Genomic DNA, 20672 nt, shown 5'->3' on the forward strand with positions numbered 1-20672 from the left:
TGTAAGATCACTTTTTATGCAATACGAATTTACTGGAGTGACAAAATGCTTATGCAGAGATGATTAGCATCAGATGGGTTTTAAGCGGATACTGGCAATGCTGAAGCTCACCACAATAGCAACAGGAGGTGGTTACAAAATTATTACAGTAATACAGTATTACTACATTTAATTTTAAGCAGTTATGATTTAATACTGTATCTTTACACTTGTTTACATTTCCCTAAACTGTGAAATGGTGCCATGTGTGGTCTGTAAATGTTAAGTTTTTATAATAGATTTGTATATGTTTTATGATAATAAATGTTAAAATAGATTGGTATTTACATATATTTTATGCATTCATGACATATCCACTTTTTCTTTAATTTTTCAATATTTCTAGGGTACACAGTTTATCCGCTAGTTTTTTCAAATTGCCAAAATTCTCCAAAAATTTCTCAATATATTTATTGAAAAAAATCCATGTATAAGTGGATCATGTGTTTCAAACCCATGTTGTTCAATTGTATTTTTCAGGCTTGAGTGATTCAAAGTACTAAATAGCTCATACCATCTAGGAGAATAATACCATTAGATATGAGTGAAGTTTCAAGTTTAATTTGTATTGAAAGTAAATAGTATGTACTGCTTGGCTTATAGGCAGGTAGGAGCTTCTTAAACCAATGAGAAAATATCTGCCTATTTAGCTGAAGCAAGAAAGCAAAGATTGGTTAAGAAGGACTATTTCACAAAACCAAGACTTTCCATAGATGTTTTTTCTTTACTAATTTAACTTTTGTTGTGATTCTGTTTATAGTAGTTTGGTTTATTGAGGAGTATTTGCACTTGTTAGGAATTACTGTCCTTTGTTGCCAGATGTGCAGTCTGTAAAACCATAACTATAATATTTTGTCTATTCTTTTTTTTTTTTTAAAGATTTTATTTATTTATTTGAGAGAGCGAGAATGAGAGAGAGAGAGAGCATATGAGAGGGAGGAGGGTCAGAGGGAGAAGCAGACTCCCTGCTGAGCAGGAAGCCCGATGCGGGACTCGATCCCGGGACTCCAGGATCATGACCTGAGCCGAAGGCAGTCGCTTAACCAGCTGAGCCACCCAGGCACCCTATTTTGTCTATTCTTGTCATTGTTTCTGATAGGAAGGTAAATTCAATCCATATTCTTCCATCTTGGCCAGAAGGGGAAATCCTGACCTTTGTCTTCCGTATTTGCTCATAGAGGTCTTGACATTTTTGTCACCATCATCAGACCATCTGAATCCTTGACAACTTTATCTTATTCAGTGCAATGACCCCTTTTTACTTCACTCACATGACTATCCTTTTTCTACTCAGAGTTAATTTATCGTTTTCTTAGTATCCTAGACTTTTGTACTTTGTAGCTTTTGACTTCTGTGCCAGATTTTGTCCATATTAGATACTTGTTTTTAATCCCTTCAAATGCCACTTGGCCTTATGTCTTACTCCAGTCATTGTTCTATTTCCTGAAAGCTTTGAGTGTTTTGCATAAATACAGTTGTATTATGCTTTGCTTCAGACTGGAACCTCATACCACACTTTTAAATTTCTTTTCTGCTGTGGGGCACCGCTGAAGTCATGGCACAAAATGCAAAAATCTGCTCCAAATTTATGAATGCATAACCAAAAATTGTACAGGAGTTAATGACTCTGGAGTCTACCCTTGAACAATGAATAAGGTCAATGGTGAAGAAATGTTTTCCTCTTTAATCCCTCAGATTGACTCAGACTCAGGAGGTCTCTGGAGGATTGAGCCCCAGCTACCCTCCATTACAGCCTTGTATTGGCTTTCCCTCCTTCCCTGCGATGTAATGCCACTGTCACAATCCTTTATTCTCTATCCCCGACTGCTCTATCCTCCTCATTTATTTCTATGCTACTGATAATTGTAGAAAATAAGAAAAAACCATTTTGGATAGATCTCCTAGTAAATCATACCATCTTACACTAAATGGATTCTTTTTCTGCCAAGTGATCCCAACTAGTCATCTTGTGTAATATTGCTGCTTTAATCTTTCATGTCTTCATCCTCAAAACTGGCCTTCCTCATTCTCAACCTGAGTTGTTGAGAAGTATAAGACTTTACAAGATTGGCTTCCACATTGTCTTTTGTCTATATTTCAAAACAGTTTTCAACTGATTTCTCCCCTTTATAAAAAAATTATTTAAAAAAATCTTTTTAAAAAAATTAATTTTATTTAAATTCAATTAATTAACATATACTGTGTTATTAGTTTCAGAGGTAGAATTTAGTGATTCATCACTTGTATGTGACACCCAGTGCTCTTTACATCACATGCCCTCCTTAATGTCCATCACCCAGTTACCCCATCCCCCCCACACCTCCCCTCCAGCAGCCCTGTTTGTTTTCTATAGTTAAGAGTCTCTTATGTTTTGTCTCCCTCTCTGATTTCATCTTTATTTTTCCCTCCCCTCCCCTGTGATCCTCTGTTTTGTTTCTTAAATTCCACATATGAGTGAAATCCTATGATAATTATCTTTCTCTGACTTATTTTGCTTAGCATAATACCCTCTAGTTCCATCCATGTAAAAAAAATCTTTAATCCACCTCTACTTTCCAATGTGAGCAGAAACATCAGTTATTCTTAGAGTTAATTTTTCCAGTTGTGCTTTTGATTATTTTTAATCCTGACTTCTCCCATCCTTTTCTTACCAGTCTTCCCATATCCTTCCTTAATTTCTAGTGGCTCCTTTTGCAGACTGCAGCTATGCTCAGATCTTACCTATAATAGAAGAAAACAAAACACAAAATCAAAATCCTTTTTTTTTACTTCATCATTATTCCTATTAACCATGAGATTTTCTTGCTTTTCTCATTCAATGGAACATTTATTGAAATAATACTCTATTTATCTCATATTTATTCTTTAAGCCTTGACAAACTAGTTGCAGTCTCTATCACTCCTTGGAAACCACTGTCTTAAAGGTCAGTGAAAGATTGGGGCACCTGAGTGGCTCAGTTGTGAAGTGTCTGCCTTTGTCTCAGGTCATGATCCCAGGGTCCTGGGATCGAGCCCCACTTCGGGCTCCCTGCTTGGTGGGGAGCCTGCTTCTCCTTCTCCCACTCTCCCTGTTTGAGTTCCCTCTCTTGCTATCTCTCTCTCTGTCAAATAAATAAATAAAATCTTTAAAAAAAAAAAGTTCAGTGAAAGATAAAATAATCATTATACGTCATAGCCTTTCCTCAGTCATCATCTTTGATCACATTTCAGCATGTTCCAATAAATCAGTTTTCTATTGTGACATTGTAAAAATTTCTGTCTAGCTTCTTACTCTTTGCATTCCCTAATCATTGCCTTATCCACTCCCAGAGCTCTCTGTAAGTTCTTTTTCTGACTGATCTTTCTCCCACACCCCAGTCTTGTATTATTGCTCATTTCTTATTGTATATTACTGCTGGACAATGAGTTGGACCTCAAAGTTCGTTTCTCTAAAATGGAGCTTATTATTCCCACTTACTTCCTCTTTACCTCAGCTCTTTCTTCTGACTTTCTTGTTTTTGAACAGTAATACTTTTTTTTAAGGCACCAGTGGATTTTAACTCCCTCTTTGCATCTTCAGTATTTGGAGAAGAGAAAACCAAGCACTCTAATTTATAAATATTAACTCGGTTAATACCCACAACAATTCACATTTCATACATAAGTAAACTAGGACCCAAAATAGTCAAATGAGTTGCCTACTATCTCAGAGCTATCTAGGAATGGGAACCATATCTGCTGGATACTAAAATTCATACACTTTTCACTGTGTAACAGAATAGTGACTCTTAAACAGCATAATATCCTGAATTATCAAAGAAACATTCAATTACATTTTTGCTATTTATTAAGGAAGGAGAGAAGACAAATACATTTTAGAAAGAATATGAACCTTTTCAACAAGAATTGAAAGTAATAAATACTTTCTGTTAAACTTTGTATTATTAAAATGCTGTTAACCAGAGCAACCTCTTTCCCAGATTCCTCATTCAGTCAAGGTTGTGTTACATATTGAACAGGGTGATTGTGTTATATACTAAACTGGGTGGTTGTATTATATACTAAATTGGGTATATATTCACTAATGTCTTTCATATTGAGTTCAGAGTTGGAAATAGTTTTTTTTTAATTTTTTAATTAACATATAAGGTATTTGGAGAAGAGGTTATTATTATTTGTTTCAGGGGTACAGGTCCGTGATTCATCAGTCTTACACAATTCACAGCGCTCACCATAGTACATACCCTCCCCAGTGTCCATCACCCAACCACCCCATCCCTCCCAGGAAATGGTTTTTTTTTTTTAGTATATGTTATTAATTGGATATTTTCCAGTGTTAAACTCAACAATTAAAGAAAATCTTCACCCACTGAGCTTCAGAGCTAAGTTAAGTTTGACAACTGAGACAGAAAAATCTAAAAGTAAAGGGAGGATCAATAGCAGCAGTTAGTTAATAGTGAGGAAATGTCCTATGAATAGGCAAAGTGGGAAATTACATGATGGCCTATAAGTATGGATTATACTCTGGGCAAAGGATGCACCATCATTAGGCAATTGCACACTGAACAACTGCCAGTTAAGTACCATTTTATCCAATTTAGACCTAATGAACTTAGTAGATGAGATCCCTGCTGAATTAAAGAGCAATCAAAGCCTCATTTTGGATTCTGTGCCATCTAGGTCAAGACGTTCCAAAAGTGTTGTGTATTACTTGGTACAGAAAAGAGATAACTTTCTTATCCTTCCTTCTGGTTAAATCTTTTTTTTTAAGATTTTATTTATTTGAGAGAGAGTGAGAGCAAGAGCAGGGAGAAGAGGGAGAAGCAGGCTCCCTGCTGACCAGGGAACCTGACGCGGAACTTGATCCCAGGACCCTGGGATCATGACCTGAGCCAAAGGCAGACGCCCAGCTGAATGAGCCACCCAGCCGCCCTAATTCTTTAACAAATATTTATGGAATATAATTCGTGCCATAGAGAGTATCATTTGGTGATTGGTAGGTAATGATATGACAGAATTGGAAAACTGTTCTTTGCCTTTAAGGAGTTTTATTTCCATTTTTGCTAATTTTTTTCAATTACTCTGAATGACTTTTTTTTTTAATCAAAAGGATAAAAAGAATTTTGTTTAGGTCTAAAAGCAAAGTAACTCTCCCTTAGCAAGCAGGTTGATAAAAGGTCTTTAGTAAAAAGGATAAGGAATGAAGAGGTGAGGATGTGTTTTGTGTACTCAATCTCACCTATCTCAGAGGTGCAATGACACTGTGGTTTTATTTGGAACTTTCAGGAAGTGCAAAAGATGTGTCAGAAGAAGCCCATGTCTGCCTACCCTGCAGGGAGGGCTGCCCTTACTGTGCTGATGACAGCCCCTGCTTTGTCCAGGAGGATAAGTATTTGCGACTTGCTATCATCTCCTTCCAAGCCCTGTGTATGCTGCTCGACTTCGTTAGCATGCTGGTGGTCTACCACTTTCGCAAAGCAAAGGTAAACCCAGGTACCCTGGTTATGAACTTCCTTTTTATTATGAAGTGACCTCTTCTTTTTTCAAGCAAATAGAGTTTTTCCAAGTCCTACTTGCCTCTCTATTTAGCAGAAGTCTTCCTATAATATAATCAGACTAGAATATGAACATTATATTCTTTAGCTTCCCAGGAGAAATAGGGATTAAAAATATGGAATCTTGTTATAACATTTTCTTCTACAGAATGTTTCCCCCTATTTAGCATGAAGCTTGAGTACTTTATTGCCTTAAAGGACTCTCTTTTATATCTCTTTGGTTTCTAGAAGAACTTATTCTGCCAGTACCCAAAGTATTGTTAATTTTTTCATATATAGAAAGCTTTTTGATATTTATTATATTTCATTTTTATTTCTCTTAGCCATATTTGAAGTTAGCAAATGGACTTGACTATTTTGAGCAAATGTGCTCAAAGTGTAATGATACTTTGAAGAATGAATTTATTCATGAACTTATATTTAGTCTTGCATTAGTGTCCCAGGATAATAGTGATCCTACAAAGAGCTTATATGGCTTTTGAGAGAGCCTGTCCTTCAGTCCTGTTCTGAGAAATCAAAGAGTAGTATAAACATTTGTATGCTTCTCAGTCAGGGGTGGATGAAATGGTAAAATGTTCAGGGCAAAGCTTTCTGGGGAGTTGTCCTCAGTTGGTCACCCAATTAATTATATGTAGCCAGTGTTGTTGTCAGAATTTGTGGTTCTGTTGCTTTCAGAAACTTATTTGTGCCATTGGGAAAAAAACACAAAGCTAAATTTTCCACCTTTTCTGAATTCAAATGAGCCCTTCGTGTTAGCAAAGTTGTACAGATTGGTTTAGATCACAGAGCTCATTGGAAGCATAAAGTGTTCCCATTAGAAATTTAAAAAATAAAACAACTCTGTGAATGGCATCTATTACAAGGCCTCAAGTTAACATTAAAAAAACCCCCTCTATTGAGATTCTGGGAGAAAGTATCCATTATGTTAATGTCATAGACTTAAATAGTTAATTTTAAATAGACAGTTTCATTAACAGAAGCATACAACACAAATTAAAATCAAGCTTTAAGTCATCAAGAAAGTGCAGACAGGCAAATTGCTCTTCATTTAACCAATACTTGTCTTTCTTTTGAAACAAAATGTGTGTTAAATTGTATATATAATAAAGTAGGAGGCAAGTGGAGTTGAGAAATATCTAACCACAGTTACCTAGATAAAATTTAATGTTTTTTTTTAAAAAAAACCTGTCACTGGTAGAGCAGGTAGAGTTGAAAGGTCTATTCAATAAACTGCTCTGAAATCTCTCTATATGATGTCATTCATTCATACAGGGGATAACAGATAGTTCTTTATGAATTTTACTTGATTATAATCATTAATGATTGCTGTGCTAAATGTAGTTAATGATATATGATGGGTAGAATATTACATTGGATATTAAGAAAACTGAGACAGTTCTTGCTATACCAAAGTCTTAATCTATGTTGATGTTATTTAACATTTCCAGAATTATTAACTTTTCAAATTTCTCTGGACCTTCATATGAAATGCTACTTTATAGGGCTATCATGAGAATTGGCATCTTTCCATATCATTTGGTGAAATTTTTATAGATACAAACTGGTTGGAATAGACAAATTAGACATTATCTAGTTTTAAGATGGTCACCTTTTGAAGAATCAGTTTTCACAGAATGTGACATAACATAGGGGGGATTATTTTTAGGAAATAACAGTGAACATGAATCTAGTATATTGAAGAAAGAAAACTTGGTGAACTTTTCTCTTCTGATTTCAGTTACCAAAAAGAATGATTAACTGTAAAAGCAGTAAACCATTTCCAGTGTTGAAATTGCATGTTTATCACATGTGGACATTGGCTTTGCTTTTTAAAGTTTTTATGTGTCTTTGCAGCATTTCTTTGCATAAAGCAGAAAACTGATGATCCCTTTTGAAGTAATACTGATGTCTTTCTTATAAGTTTTCCATTGTATTGCCTACCCACCAATAATTAAAAGAACAAAAACCTTAATCTATCAGTTTACATATATTTTGACAAAAGAGAAAAACCTTAGTTGCAATATAGAAGTAGCATAATATTGTGGGTAAGTGTGCAGACTTCAGAGTCAGATTGTTTAGACTCGAATCCTGTCTTAGCCCCTTGAATGCTATTACACTTTGGAAAAATTTCTTAGCTTCACTTTGCCTAGGTTTTTCCTCTATAAAATGGGGTTTAACACACCATATACAAAAATTAATTTAAAATGGGTTATACACCTAAATATAAGGCCCAAAACTAAGAAACATTTTTAAGCAGAAAACATAGGCATAAATCGTCATGATCTTGGGTTAGGCAATGTTTCTTAGATACAGCATGAAAAGGATAAATGACAAAAGAAAAAAATAAATAAATTGGACTTCATCAAAATTGAAGACTTTTGGGGGTGCCTCAGTCGTTAGGCCTCTGCCTTCAGCTCAGGTCATGATCCCAGGGTCCTGGGATCGAGCCCCACATCAGGCTTCCTGCTGAGCCAGGAACCTGCTTCTCCCTCTCCCACTCCCCCTGCTTGTGTTCCCTCTCTAGCTGTCTCTCTCTCTCTCTGTGTCAAATAAATAAATAAAATCTTTAAAAGAAAAATTGAAAACTTTTTGCATCAAAGGACACCATCAAAAAGGTAAAAAAGACAACCCATAGAATAGCAGGAGATATTTGTAAATTATACTAGAACCCAGAACATATAAAGAATAAAAAGATAACCCAATTGAAAAATGGGCAAGGGATCTGAATAGACATTTCTACAAAGAAGATATATAAATGGCCAATATGCATATGAAAAAATGCTTAATAACATTAGTTATTAGGAAAATTCAAATCAAGCCCCCAGCACACACTAGCATAGCTAAAAATGAGAAGACAATAACAAGTGTTGTTGAGGATGTGGAGAAATTGAAACTCTCATTCATTGCTATTGGGAATGTAAAGTGGTACAGCCACTTTGGAAAATAGTTTAGTAGTCCCTCAAAAAATTAAACATAGACTTATGATATTACCCAGTAACTCCACTTCTAGGTACATACCCAGGAAAATGGAAAACATATGTCTTCAATGGCTAAAATAAAAAACATAGGAAATAACAAGTGGTGGCAAGGATGTGGAGAAAAAAAACCCTCATGCACTCTTGGTGGGAATGCAAACTGGTGCAGCCACTGTAGAAAACAGAATGGAGGTTCCTCAAAAAGTTAAAAATAGAATTATCAGATGACCTAGTAATTTCACTACTGGGTATTTAACCCCCAAAAATGAAAATGTTAATTTGAGAAATATATGCATCCCATGTTTATTGCAATATTATTTACAACAGCCAAGATATGGAAACAATCCAAGTGTCCATCCATAGATGAATGGATAAAAATGTGGTGTGTGTGTGTGTGTGTGTAACAGAATATTACCCATAAAAAAGGGTGAGATCTTGCCATTTGCAACAATGAGGATGGATCTAGAAGGTATAATGCTAAGTAAAATAAGTCAGAGAAAGGCAAGTATATTTCACTCCTATGTTGAATTTAAGAAACAAAACAAATGAAAAAAGAAAGAGAAAAAGAGACAAAAAAACTGACTCTTAAATACAGAAAACAGACTCGTGATTGCCAGAGGGGAGGTGCATAGGTAGAATAGATAAAGTGGATTACAAGTATACTTACCTTCATGTGCACTGAGAAATGTATAGAATTGTTGAATCATTTTATTGTACACCTGAAACTAATAAAAAGAAAACATTTGCCTACACAAAAATGTTCACACAGATGTTCATAGCAGCATATTTATAATAGCCAAGAAATGGAAACAACCCAACTGTTCATCAGTTGATGAATGGATAAATAAAATGTGGTATATCCATTAAATGGAATATCTTTTTGTCAATAAAAGGAACAAGTAGTGATACATGCTACAACGTGGATGAATCTTGAAAACATGCTACATGAAATAAAATGGTCATGAAAGATCATTTGTATGAAGTTTACATTTATATGAAATGTCCAGAATAGGCAAATCAGTAGAACCAAGTAGATCAGTGGTTGTCAAGAGATACAAGGAGGGAAGAATGGGGTGTGACTGCTAATAGGTTCAGGGTTTCTTTTGGGGAGGATGAAAATTTTCTAAAATTATGTTATGGTAATATGTTTCACAAGTCTGTCAGTATACTAAAAACCACTGGCTTGTACACTTTACAAGGATTTAAGGTATATTAATTATATCTCAATAAAGCTATTACAAAGTTTTTAAAGGAGTTTATTACTTACCTCACAGGATCCTTTTGAAGATTTAATGAGATTATTCATATAAAGTACCTTACTAGACATTTGTCTTTTGTTATTAAATTACTTTAGACCACTTTGTGAAATTAATAATCTGTTTGCTTCCCATGTTAGGGGTTAAGTATGACATTTATTTTTTTAATATTTTTTTATTTTTTCATTGAGAGAGAGAGAGATAGAGAGAGCACACAGTGGGGGAGATGCAGAAGGAGAGGGAGAAGCAGACCCCCTCCCGCCCCACTGAGCCAGCCGGGGAGCCCGATGTGGGGCTCCATCCCAGGACCCGGAGATCATGACCTGAGCCGAAGGCAGATTCTCTACCATCAGAGCCACCCAGGCGTCCCAAGTATGATATTTAAAATGCTTAAAAGATAAGGTTTTGAAAAAATATAGCCAGTGGGATTCTAGGCAATAAATTCATTTAAATTGTCTTATAATTGCAAACAGTCATCCTATACTAATCCTAATAGATTGTCCAGATAGCTGAAATGAACAAAACACCTGTGGTACAGATTCTTTTATTTTGGCTATATCTTCATCATGAAAGAATGAAAGGAATGTTAAACTGTAAGCAGGATAGTTTCACTTAATTGATTTCAATTAAGTGAAAAAAAGATCTTTTCTTTTTCTTTTTTAAATTCAGTTACTTATTGAGGATCTGCTATTGTTCAGCATTGTGATACCCAATACAATTTGAAGAATAAATGAGAGTAATTATTCTTTTTTTATTTAATAAATTTATTTTTTAATTTAAGTTCAATTAGCCAACATATAGTACATTATTAGTTTCAAATGTAGAGATCAGTAATTCATCAGTCGCATATAACACCCAGTGCTCATCACATCACATCCCGTCCTTAATGCCCATCACCCAAATACCCCACCCCACTTCCCCTCCAACAACCCTCAGTTTGTTTCCCATAGTAAAGAGTCTCTCATCTCCCTCTCTGATTTCTTCCCATTCAGTTTTCCCTCCCTTCCTTTTTGATCCTCTTCGCTGTTTCTTATATTCCACATATAAGTGAAACCGTATGATAATTGTCTTTCTCTGACTGACTTATTTTACTCAGCATAATACCCTTCAGTTCCATCCATGTTGATGTAAATGGTAAGTATTCATCCTTTCTGATGGCTGAGTAATATTCCATTGTATGTATATATATACCACATCTTCTTTATCCATTCATCTGTCGATGGACATCTTGGCTCTTTCCACAGTTTGGCTATTTTGGACATTGCTGCTATAAACATTGGGGTGCATATGCCTCTTCATATCACTACATTTATATCTTTGGGGTAAATACCTAGTAGTGTTAATTGCTGGGTCCTAAGGTAGCTCTATTTTTAATTTCTTGAGGAACCTCCATAACTGTTTATCAGAGTGGCTGTACCAGCTTGCATTCCCACCAACAGTGTAAGAGGTTTCCCCTTTCTCCACATCCTTGCCAACAAATGTTGTTTCCTGATTTGTTAATTCTAGCCATTCTATCTGGTGTGAAGTGGTATCTCATTGTGTTTTTGATTTATATTTCCCTGATGCCAAGTGATGTTGAGCATTTTTTCATAACGCCTGTTGGCCATTTGTATGTTTTCTTTGAAAAAATGTCTGTTCATGTCTTCTGCCCATTTTTTGACTGAATTATTTGTTTTTTGGGTGTTGAGTTTGATAAGTTCTCTGTAGATCTTGGATACTAGATCTGTCATTTGCAAATATCTTCTCCCATTCTGTAGGTTGCTTTTTAGTTTTGTTGACTGTTTCCTTTGCTATGCAGAAGCTTTTTATCTTGATGAAGTCCCAGTAGTTCATTTTTGCTTTTGTTTCCCTTGCCTTTGGAGACGTGTCTAGCAAGAAGTTGCTGCGGCTGAAGTTGAAGAGGTTGCTCCCTGTGTTCTCCTCTAGGATTTTGAGGGATTCCTGTCTCATATTTAAGTCTTTCATCCATTTTGAATTTGTTTTTGTGTATAGTACAAGGAAATGGTCCAGTTTCATTCTTCTGCATGTGGCTGTCCAATTTTCCTAACACCAGTTGTTGAAGAGACTATTTTTTTCCATTGGATCTTCTTTCCTGCTTTGTCAAAGATCAATTGACCATAGGGTTGAGGGTCCATTTCTGGGCTCTCTATTCTGTTCCATTGATCTATGTGTCTGTTTTTGTGCCAGTACCATACTGTCTTGATGATTACAGCTTTGTAGTATAACTTGAAGTCGGCATTGTGATGCCCCCAGCTTTGGTTTTCTTTTTCAACATTCCTATTTATTCTTCCAATCCATGAGCATGGAATGTTTTTCCATCTCTTTGTGTCTTCCTCAATTTCTTTCATGAGTGTTCTATAGTTTTCTCAGTACAGATTCTTTACCTCTTTGGTTAGGTTTATTCCTAGGTATCTTACAGCTTTTGGTGCAATTATAAATGAGATCGATTACTTAATTTCTGTCTCTTCTGTTTCATTGTTAGCATACAGAAATGCAACTGATTTCTGTGCATAGATTTTATAACTTCCCATGTTGCTGAATTGCTGTATGAGTTCTAGCAATTTTGGGGTGGAGTCTTTTGGGTTTTCCACATAGAGTATTATGTAATCTGTGAAGAGTGAGAGTTTGATTTCTTCTTTGCCAATCTGAATTCCTTTTATTTCTTTTTGTTGTCTGATTGCTGAGACTAGGACTTCTAGTACTGTGTTGAGCAACAGTGGTGAGAGTGGACATGGACATCCCTGTTGTGTTCCTGATCTTAGGGAAAAGCTCTCAGTTTTTCCCCATTGAGAATGATAGTCTCTGTGGGCTTTTTTGTATATGGCTTTTATGATATTGAGGTATGTTCCCTCTATCCCTACACTGTGGTGAGTTTTAATCAAGAAAGGATGCTGTATTTTGTCAAATGCTTTTTCTGCATCATTTAGAGGATCATATGGTTCTTCTCCTTCCTTTTGTTAAGTGATGTATCACGTTGATTGATTTGCTGATATTGAACCACCCTTGCAGCCCAGGAATAAATCCCACCTGGTCATGGTGAATAATCCTCTTAATGTACTGTTGGATCCTGTCAGCTGGTATCTTGATGAGAATTTTGGCATCCATGTTCATTAGGGATATTGTTCTGTAATTCTCCTTTTTGGTGGGGTCTTTGGTTTTGAGATCAAGTTAATGCTGGCCTCATAGAATAATTTTGGAAGTTTTCCCTCCATTTCTATTTTTTAAAAAAGCTTCAGAAGAATAGGTATTGTTCTTCTTTAAATGTTTGGTAGAATTCCCCTGGGAAGTCATTGGCCCTGGACTTGTTTTTGGGGAGATTTTTTATTACTGCTTCAGTTTCCTTGCCAATTATGGTTCTGTTCAGGTTTTCTGTGTTTCTAATGTTTCTACACTTGTAGGTTAAGGACTTCTTTTCTTGAGCCGCTTTCAGGATTTTCTCTTTATCTCTGAAATTTATAAGCTTTAGTATTATATGTCAGTCTGTTGATCTATTTTAATTTTTATTGATTTTTATTGATTTTGAGGGGCGTTCTCTGTGCCACAGTTCTCTGTGTCTCAGGACTTGAATGCCTCTTTCCTTCCACTGATTAGGAAGTTCTCAGCTATGATTTGCTCAAATATGCCTTCTGTCCTTGGCTCTCTATTTCCTCTTCCTCTGGGACCCCATTCAATCTAATATTGTTTCACTTTATGATATTGCTGATTTCTCAAAGCCTCCTCTCATGAACCCTTAGTTGTTTTTCTCTCTTTTCCTCAGCTTCCTTACTTTCCAACATTTTGTCTTCTATGTCACTGACTCTCTCTTCTGCCTCATTTGCCCTAGCTGTTAGAGCATCCATTTTAGACTATATGTCCATTAAAACATTTTTAATTTTGGCCTGAGTAGATTTTAGTTCTTTTATTTCTGCAGTAAGGAATTCTCTAGTGTCTTTTATGCTTTTTTCAAACCCAGCTAGTAACTTTATAATCATTATTCTGAATTCCAGGTCCAACATTTTACTTAAATCCATATTGATTAAATCTATGGCAGAATATTACCTCTGGTTCTTTCTTTTGTGGTGAATTCCTCCTTCTAGTCATTTTGTCCAGAGAAGAATAGATAAATGAGAGAACAAAAAAGAAATAAGAAATAAAAAATTAAAATATCAACCATGACCCCAGCAAAATATACACTAGACAAATCAAAAGAGAACAGAAACCAAAAAAAGAAAAAAAAAAGGAAAAATGAGAGAATATAATCAAACAGGTAGACAGAACAGAGTGATACACTTGGTCCTGGGTGTATTTTGGTCTGTTTGTTAGAAGACACTTGATCCCACAATTGTAAAGAAAGAAAAACTTATATATATGCAAAAATAAAAATGAATACAGTGAAAGGAAGCCCGAAATGAAGAATATATCTATAAAATATAAATGTAAAAGTGAAAGTTAAAAAAGACTTAAAAACACAGAGTTGATAAAATAAGAAACTAGTTGAAAAGGAAAAAAAAAGAAAAATTTTCAACTGAAAGATAAAAGAATCATGAGAAAAAAACCTCAAATTCTATATACTATTTTCCCCTACCACTGGAGTTTTACAGTTCTGTGTGCTCTGTAAACTTGATATTTGCCTCATGTTCCAGCTGATCTTCTGGGGGAGGGGCCTGCTGTGCTGATTCCCAGGTGTCTTTGCCGGGGCGGAGTTGCACCACCCCCTTGCTAGGGGGGCGGGGCTCAGTGTAAGCTGCTTCAGGTTGCTCTATGTGGCTTTTGTTCCCTGAAGGCTTTCCCCGGTGCTTTAGAGGATGAAAATAAAAATGGCAGGGCCCCAGTCTCCAGCCCTGGACCTGAAAGATTGTGGCCCCCTCTCTTCCATAAACCCTCCAGGGATAAGTGGTCTTCACTTTTGTGTGCGCCAAACTCTGCAGACTCCTGTGTGCACACCCATGCCAATCCTCCCTGGGGAGTGAGGAGGGTCACCCTGGGCCTGCTGCTAGCAGGGACCCCGCACAGAGAGTGGTAGCCCATTCCTGCTGCAGTTCTTAGTTTATGGCAAACAGAGCTGAGAGCCCACTCCCGGGCTCCCTGACCATAGCTGGTTTCCCTGCTCCAATGCTTGAAAAGTCTGCTGGCTCAGGCACCCCCATTCTTTCTGTGGCCTGGGGGATCCTGAGACCATGCTGTCCCACCTGGAATTCTGCCCCGCTTCACCACCTGAGCACCTTTCAGCAGGGACATCTCTCACTGGAGCAGACTTCTAAAAGTTATGATTTTGCTCCAGGCCTATATCACTTTCCACCAGCTTATGGAGACTCCCTCCCACCCACCATTTATCTTCTGATATATCCCCTCAGATTCAGTTCTCCACACCTCTTACCTTGCAAAATGTGGTCATTTTTCTATTTGTGGAATTCCAGCAATTCTTCTCTTACATCTCAGGTTGAATTCACAGGTATTGAGAACGACTTGATAGATATCTAGCTAAATTCAAGGGACCAGATGAAATGAGGTCCCCTACTCTTCCGCCATCTTGCCTCCCCCTCAAAAACAATATTTTGAATACCCAAACTCCACAAGTGCTCATTCACATACACATATGGAGTTATACAAATATTTCTGTAGTGATGATCATCTTTAAAAAGCATTTACTATGCATTTATTTATATGTAGCTTTTTGTTCTTTTTATGAGTGATTTAGTGTACAACTAAACTATAGGTACTCACTATTTATATTTATCTGTATCACTGACCTTTCTAGGAGAGTTCTATCCTCTACCTTCAAAATGGGCAAGTTAAAGAAATCCTGGGAGATTATCAATTATGAAGTCATGGAACACATGCTTCTTGTGTTATTACAATGGTAACAGTTTAAAAGTTGATAATGTAAATAAATTTGTTACTAATTTCTTGGTTTTTACTTAGAAAGATGGCATGGATGCCTGGGTGGCTCAGTTGGTTAGGGGTCTGCCTTCAGCTCAGCTCATGATCCCAGGGTCCTGGGATTGAGCCCCCGCATTGGGCTCTGCACTCAGCTTCCTGCTTGCTTCTCCCACTGCCTGCTGCTTCCCCTGCTTGTGCTTGCTCTCTCGCTCTCTCTCTTTCTCTGACAAATAAATAAAATCTTAAAAGAAGATGACACACTATGAGAACTAGAGAAGGAAGTAACCCCTCTTTTCATAGAAAAGAAAACTCAGTCTCTGAGAGAGTGTCAGTTGCCCAAAGTTACCCATCTAGGTTGGGATATTTATATATTTATGTTTTGTCTTACTCCGGCACACAGAGTAAACAGTTCTAGAAGATTAAAAGTATTAAGTTAATAGATTAAGGCTCAGGGAAAAAAGAGTAGGAAAAATTAGTTGAAATCAAGGGTGAGGTTAAGATATGGAATGCACTCCATGAGAGCAGGTATACTGTTTTAGTTCGGTGCCAAAAAGAACTTTCTGGGGTTTTCTAGTAGCACTGCAAAGAGGAGAAAAAAGTGAGTCAGTGTTCATAAGATAAAAACTGACCAGTCACCTAAGTGAAACTTGAATACGCCTTCAGTAAGTCTTTTTTTTTTTTTTTTAAGACTTTATTTTAGAGAGAGCATGAGCAGTAGGGGGCAGGGCTCAAGAAGAGGGAGAAGCAGACTGCCTGCTGAGCAGGGAGCCCAACACAGAGGCTCCATCACAGGACCCCAGGATCGTGACATGAGCTGAAGGCAGACACTTAACCAACTGAGCCACCCAAGGTGCCCCATCTTATTATTAAGTGTTGAGAGAAATTTTTCCGGTGGATTTTTTTTTTTTTAAGATTTTATTTATTCATTTGAGACACAGAGATACAGAGAGAGAGAGAGAGCATGAGCAGTGGGAGAGGCAGAGGGAGAGGAAGAAGCAGACTCCCCACTGAGTCAGGAGCCCAATGTGGGGCTCGATCCCAGGACCCTGGGATCATGACCTGAGCCGAAGGCAGACGCTTAACCATCTGAGCCACCCAGGCGCCCCTTTCCAGTGGATTCTTACAGAGAATATTGTTAAATGTACTGAATGATAAACATCTTTACAGGAAAGAGAATAATTTTCATAGTTTTATTTCTGTTAATTTTCTTGAAAGTGTGCTAAAGTTTTAATGCTTAAATACAGCGTAGGCAAATCAGTTCTGTAGAGGCATCACAGATGTGATCCTGATACACTGTTCTTTGCTATTTAATGTTAATGCAAGGATACTTTTAGAATATCTAGGTTAGAGTTGGCCAGTGTGCATTACACATGCTGCCACTACAAGACAGTGATAGACACATATAGTCCTTTTTCCCATTTGATCCAGAATCAGCATCAAAACCCCTCTCATTAAGCAGGACTCCCCCAGGTTCTAGGCATGAAATCTGGTTACCATCCTGGATCTAGAAAAATGGGAAGACTGCAAATTCATCACATAAACTTTCTTAAATATTGTTGTTCTTTCCTGAGTTTTCAAAAGGTATTCACTGAGTGACACCAAATTTGAGGTTCTAATCCATCAAGATTGGATGGCAGCTTCTCCATATTTCTACTGAGTGTGAAGCTATGTGCTGTAATATAACAGTGAGTCAAGCTGGTGACAGAACTGAAATGCACTAAGGATGGCTGAGGCATCTAGTCAGGCATGCACCGAAAAAGAATTTAGAATCTGAGACTTATGCCCACTTTCCTTTCTCCAGCATGTGAGCCAGATTCTTTTATCCATTACACCAGAATTCATGGTATGTAGCATCTTAAATGCTTTTAGTATATAGACTCTATTTCATTTAGCGCCTGTTGGAAATGGATCACTTGAAAACTTAGGCCTCTTTTATTTATTAGACTTTTTCTGTGAATTCACAGAAATAACCACATTCACAGATCAAAAATAGGAAAAGTGATGGCAATGTCAAACCCAACAGCTGATCCTGTACATGTAGACAGCATGCAAATATGCTGTAATGGTAATAGAGAAAAAGTTCTCTGTTCAAAAGTGAAATACTGAGAGACATAAGGGTGATACAGAAATTTGTCTTTTAGTTGCACTATTTCTCCAGGAAAGCCTAATTATAAGTACATTTAGTTAAATGAGGTTTACCCATGCCAAAAATATCAGCTCTGCAGTTAAGTACCAACAAACATTGGTCAAAGGTTAATTGAACATTTTATTATTTTAAGCAACACAAACTAGATTCCATTATATTTTTAGGTGAGGTTTGTAGTAGGGTACCACAAAGAGCAAATTAAATTTTACTCTGCACAAACATTAAGAAAACTAATTATATACATTTGTCCTTGTGCCCTTGGTTAAAGATTAAATCTGTCAACAAACTGAATGATTGTGACCCCAGTGAGATCTTCTAAAATAGCAATTTTAAAACAATATTTTAAATATGCTGAATATTAAATATTTTGAAATTATTTCTACATTTTTAAACAAATAATATGACAAGTAACATATTTTTCTATTAGCTATTCTAAAGAGAGAGTATGGTTTGTTACAGCTTAATAATGTCAAGTGTTAGTGCAATTTATTTCCAAATGAAAAATTTGAAAGAGAAAAGATACACTGGAAGGAACATCAGCATATTCCACTTCTGAAAATAATCATTTGCTTGATTTATTCTTAGTAAATTTTAGCATGTTTTATTTGAGCTGAGTAGTTTGGGGGAAAAAAATGATAGTCATTTTTTTAAAAGTGAGCATACTGTGGTTAGTGTTTTCCCTTACATTCCTGTAGTAGTTCTAGTTTTTCAATTAGAAATTAATTGACAAGGGATTTTATAGCTGTACATTTTTGGTTTGGAAAATTAGATGTTTTTAATATAGACTGTGACTGATCTGTTCATAAAATTCTACTAGACTAATTATGATGTACTAATGCCTATTTTGGTGAAATAAAGGAAAATATATCACTTTTTCATTGTGCTGAATATACATAACATATAATTTACCATTTTTAAGCTTACAATTCAGTGACATTAAGTACATTCACACCATTGGGCAGCCATCATCACTATCAGTTCCAGAACTTTTTCATCATTCCAAACTGAACTCTGCCTCCTAGTAACCTCTCTTCTACTTTTGGTCTCTACAAATTTGTCTTTGGAAAGTGTCTCATATAAATTAAATCATACACTATTTGTCCTTTCCTAGCTGGCTTACATCACTTAGCATAATGTTTTAAAGGCTCATCCATTTTGTAGCATTTATCAGAGCTTTATTCCTTTGAATTGCAAATAATATTCCATTGTATGTATTTATCACATTTTGTTTTATAAGTTTATTGATTGATGGACATTTGGATTTTTTTCACCTTTGGCTGTTATAAATAATACTACCATGAACATTGGTGTACAAGTATCTGTTTGAACCTCTGATTTCAGTTCTTTGGATATAACCTAGGAATGGAATTACTGAATCATATGATCATACTGTGTTTACCTTTTAGATGACTCACCAAACTCTTTTCCACAGAGGCTGGACCATTTGATATTTTTACCAATAATTCATGAGGATTCCAGTTCCTTTACATCTTTACCATCATTTGTTATTTTCTGTTTGTTTGTTTTTAATAATGGCCATCTAATGAATGAAAGTGGTATCTTACTGTAGTTTTGATTTGCAAGATTAGTTACAGTTGAGCATCTTTTCATGGGCTTATTGACTATTTGTATATCTTCTTTGCAGAAATATTTATTCAAGTCTTTTACTCATTTTTGAATCAGGTTGTTTGGTTTTTCATTGTTATATTATAAGAGTTCTTTATATGTTCTGAATATTAATAATTTATCAGATGTATGATTTTCAAATTTTTTATCCCATTCTGTGTGTTATCTTTTCACTCTCTTGAAAGTATTCTTTGATACCCCAAAATTTTTAATTTTGATAAAACTCAATTTACCTGCACTTTCTTTTGTTGCCTGTGCTTTTGGTCTCATATCTGAGAAATTATTCAAAAGCCAAAGTCATGAAGCTTTTCTTCTATGTTTTCTTCTGGAGTTTTATACTTTTAGGCCTTACATTTAGATCTTCAATCCATTTTGAGTTAATTTTTGGGTATACTATAAAGTAAGGATCCAACTTCAGTCTTTTGCATGTGAATATCTAGTTTATCCCAGCACCATCTCTTGAAGAGACTGTCATTTCCCCATTGCATGGTCTTAGCACCTTTATCAAAGATCATTTGCCTACATACATGAGGGTCTACTTCTGGGCTCTCTATTCTGTCCCATTGATCTATGCCTTTATGCCAGTACAACACTGTTTTGATTACTGTGGCTTTGTAGTAACTTTTAAAATTACGAAGTGTGAGGCCTCCAACTTTTTCTTCTTTTCAAGATTGTTTTGGCTATTTGGAGCCCCTTGAAATTTCATATGAATTTCTGTTTTTCCCAGAAAACCATCAGAATTTGAATAGGGACTGCATTGAATCTGTAGATCCCTTGGCTGTCATTGCCATCTTAACAATATTAAGTCTTCTGATCCATTAACACAGGATACCTTTCTACTTATTTATGTCTGTTTTTCATTTTTTCAGCATTGTTTTGTAGTTTTCAGCATACAAGTCTTTTGTCTACTTGACTAAAATTTATCCCTAAGTATTGTGATATATCACTTTTCACAAATTGGTTTTGTGATTTATATTGTCCTTCAATTAAATGGGTATTTTCACATATTGTCTTCCATAATGCCAATCAACCATGTCTATAATTTTCCTTTTATAATTAGTAGTTGATATTCCTCTTTCATGCTCTTCATTTTCTTTGCCATTTATGGAAGAGAGGTGCAACATAATACATGAAAAGGGGTAGAATGGTTAGAAGCCAGGATGTGGTACCTTCAATGCAGCTATAAAAGTACTGTAGAAGTTGCATACTGATTTACAAAATGTTTTTCTTTTTAAAG

The 20672-nt window shown here is 35.9% G+C and overlaps 1 protein-coding gene across 1 annotated transcript in view; it reads left to right on the forward strand.

The window, feature by feature from the left end:
• Positions 1-20672, forward strand: part of GPR158 (G protein-coupled receptor 158) — a 446114-nt gene that overhangs the window by 250178 nt on the left and 175264 nt on the right. Inside the window, exon 4 of the mRNA XM_032396681.1 lies at positions 5305-5501. Within this exon, the coding sequence (XP_032252572.1) occupies positions 5305-5501 (197 nt within the window). The remainder of the gene's footprint in view (positions 1-5304; positions 5502-20672) is intronic.

The sequence above is a fragment of the Phoca vitulina genome, unplaced genomic scaffold, assembly GCF_004348235.1.
Source record: "Phoca vitulina isolate PV1807 unplaced genomic scaffold, GSC_HSeal_1.0 scaffold93, whole genome shotgun sequence".
Lineage (NCBI taxonomy): Eukaryota > Metazoa > Chordata > Mammalia > Carnivora > Phocidae > Phoca > Phoca vitulina.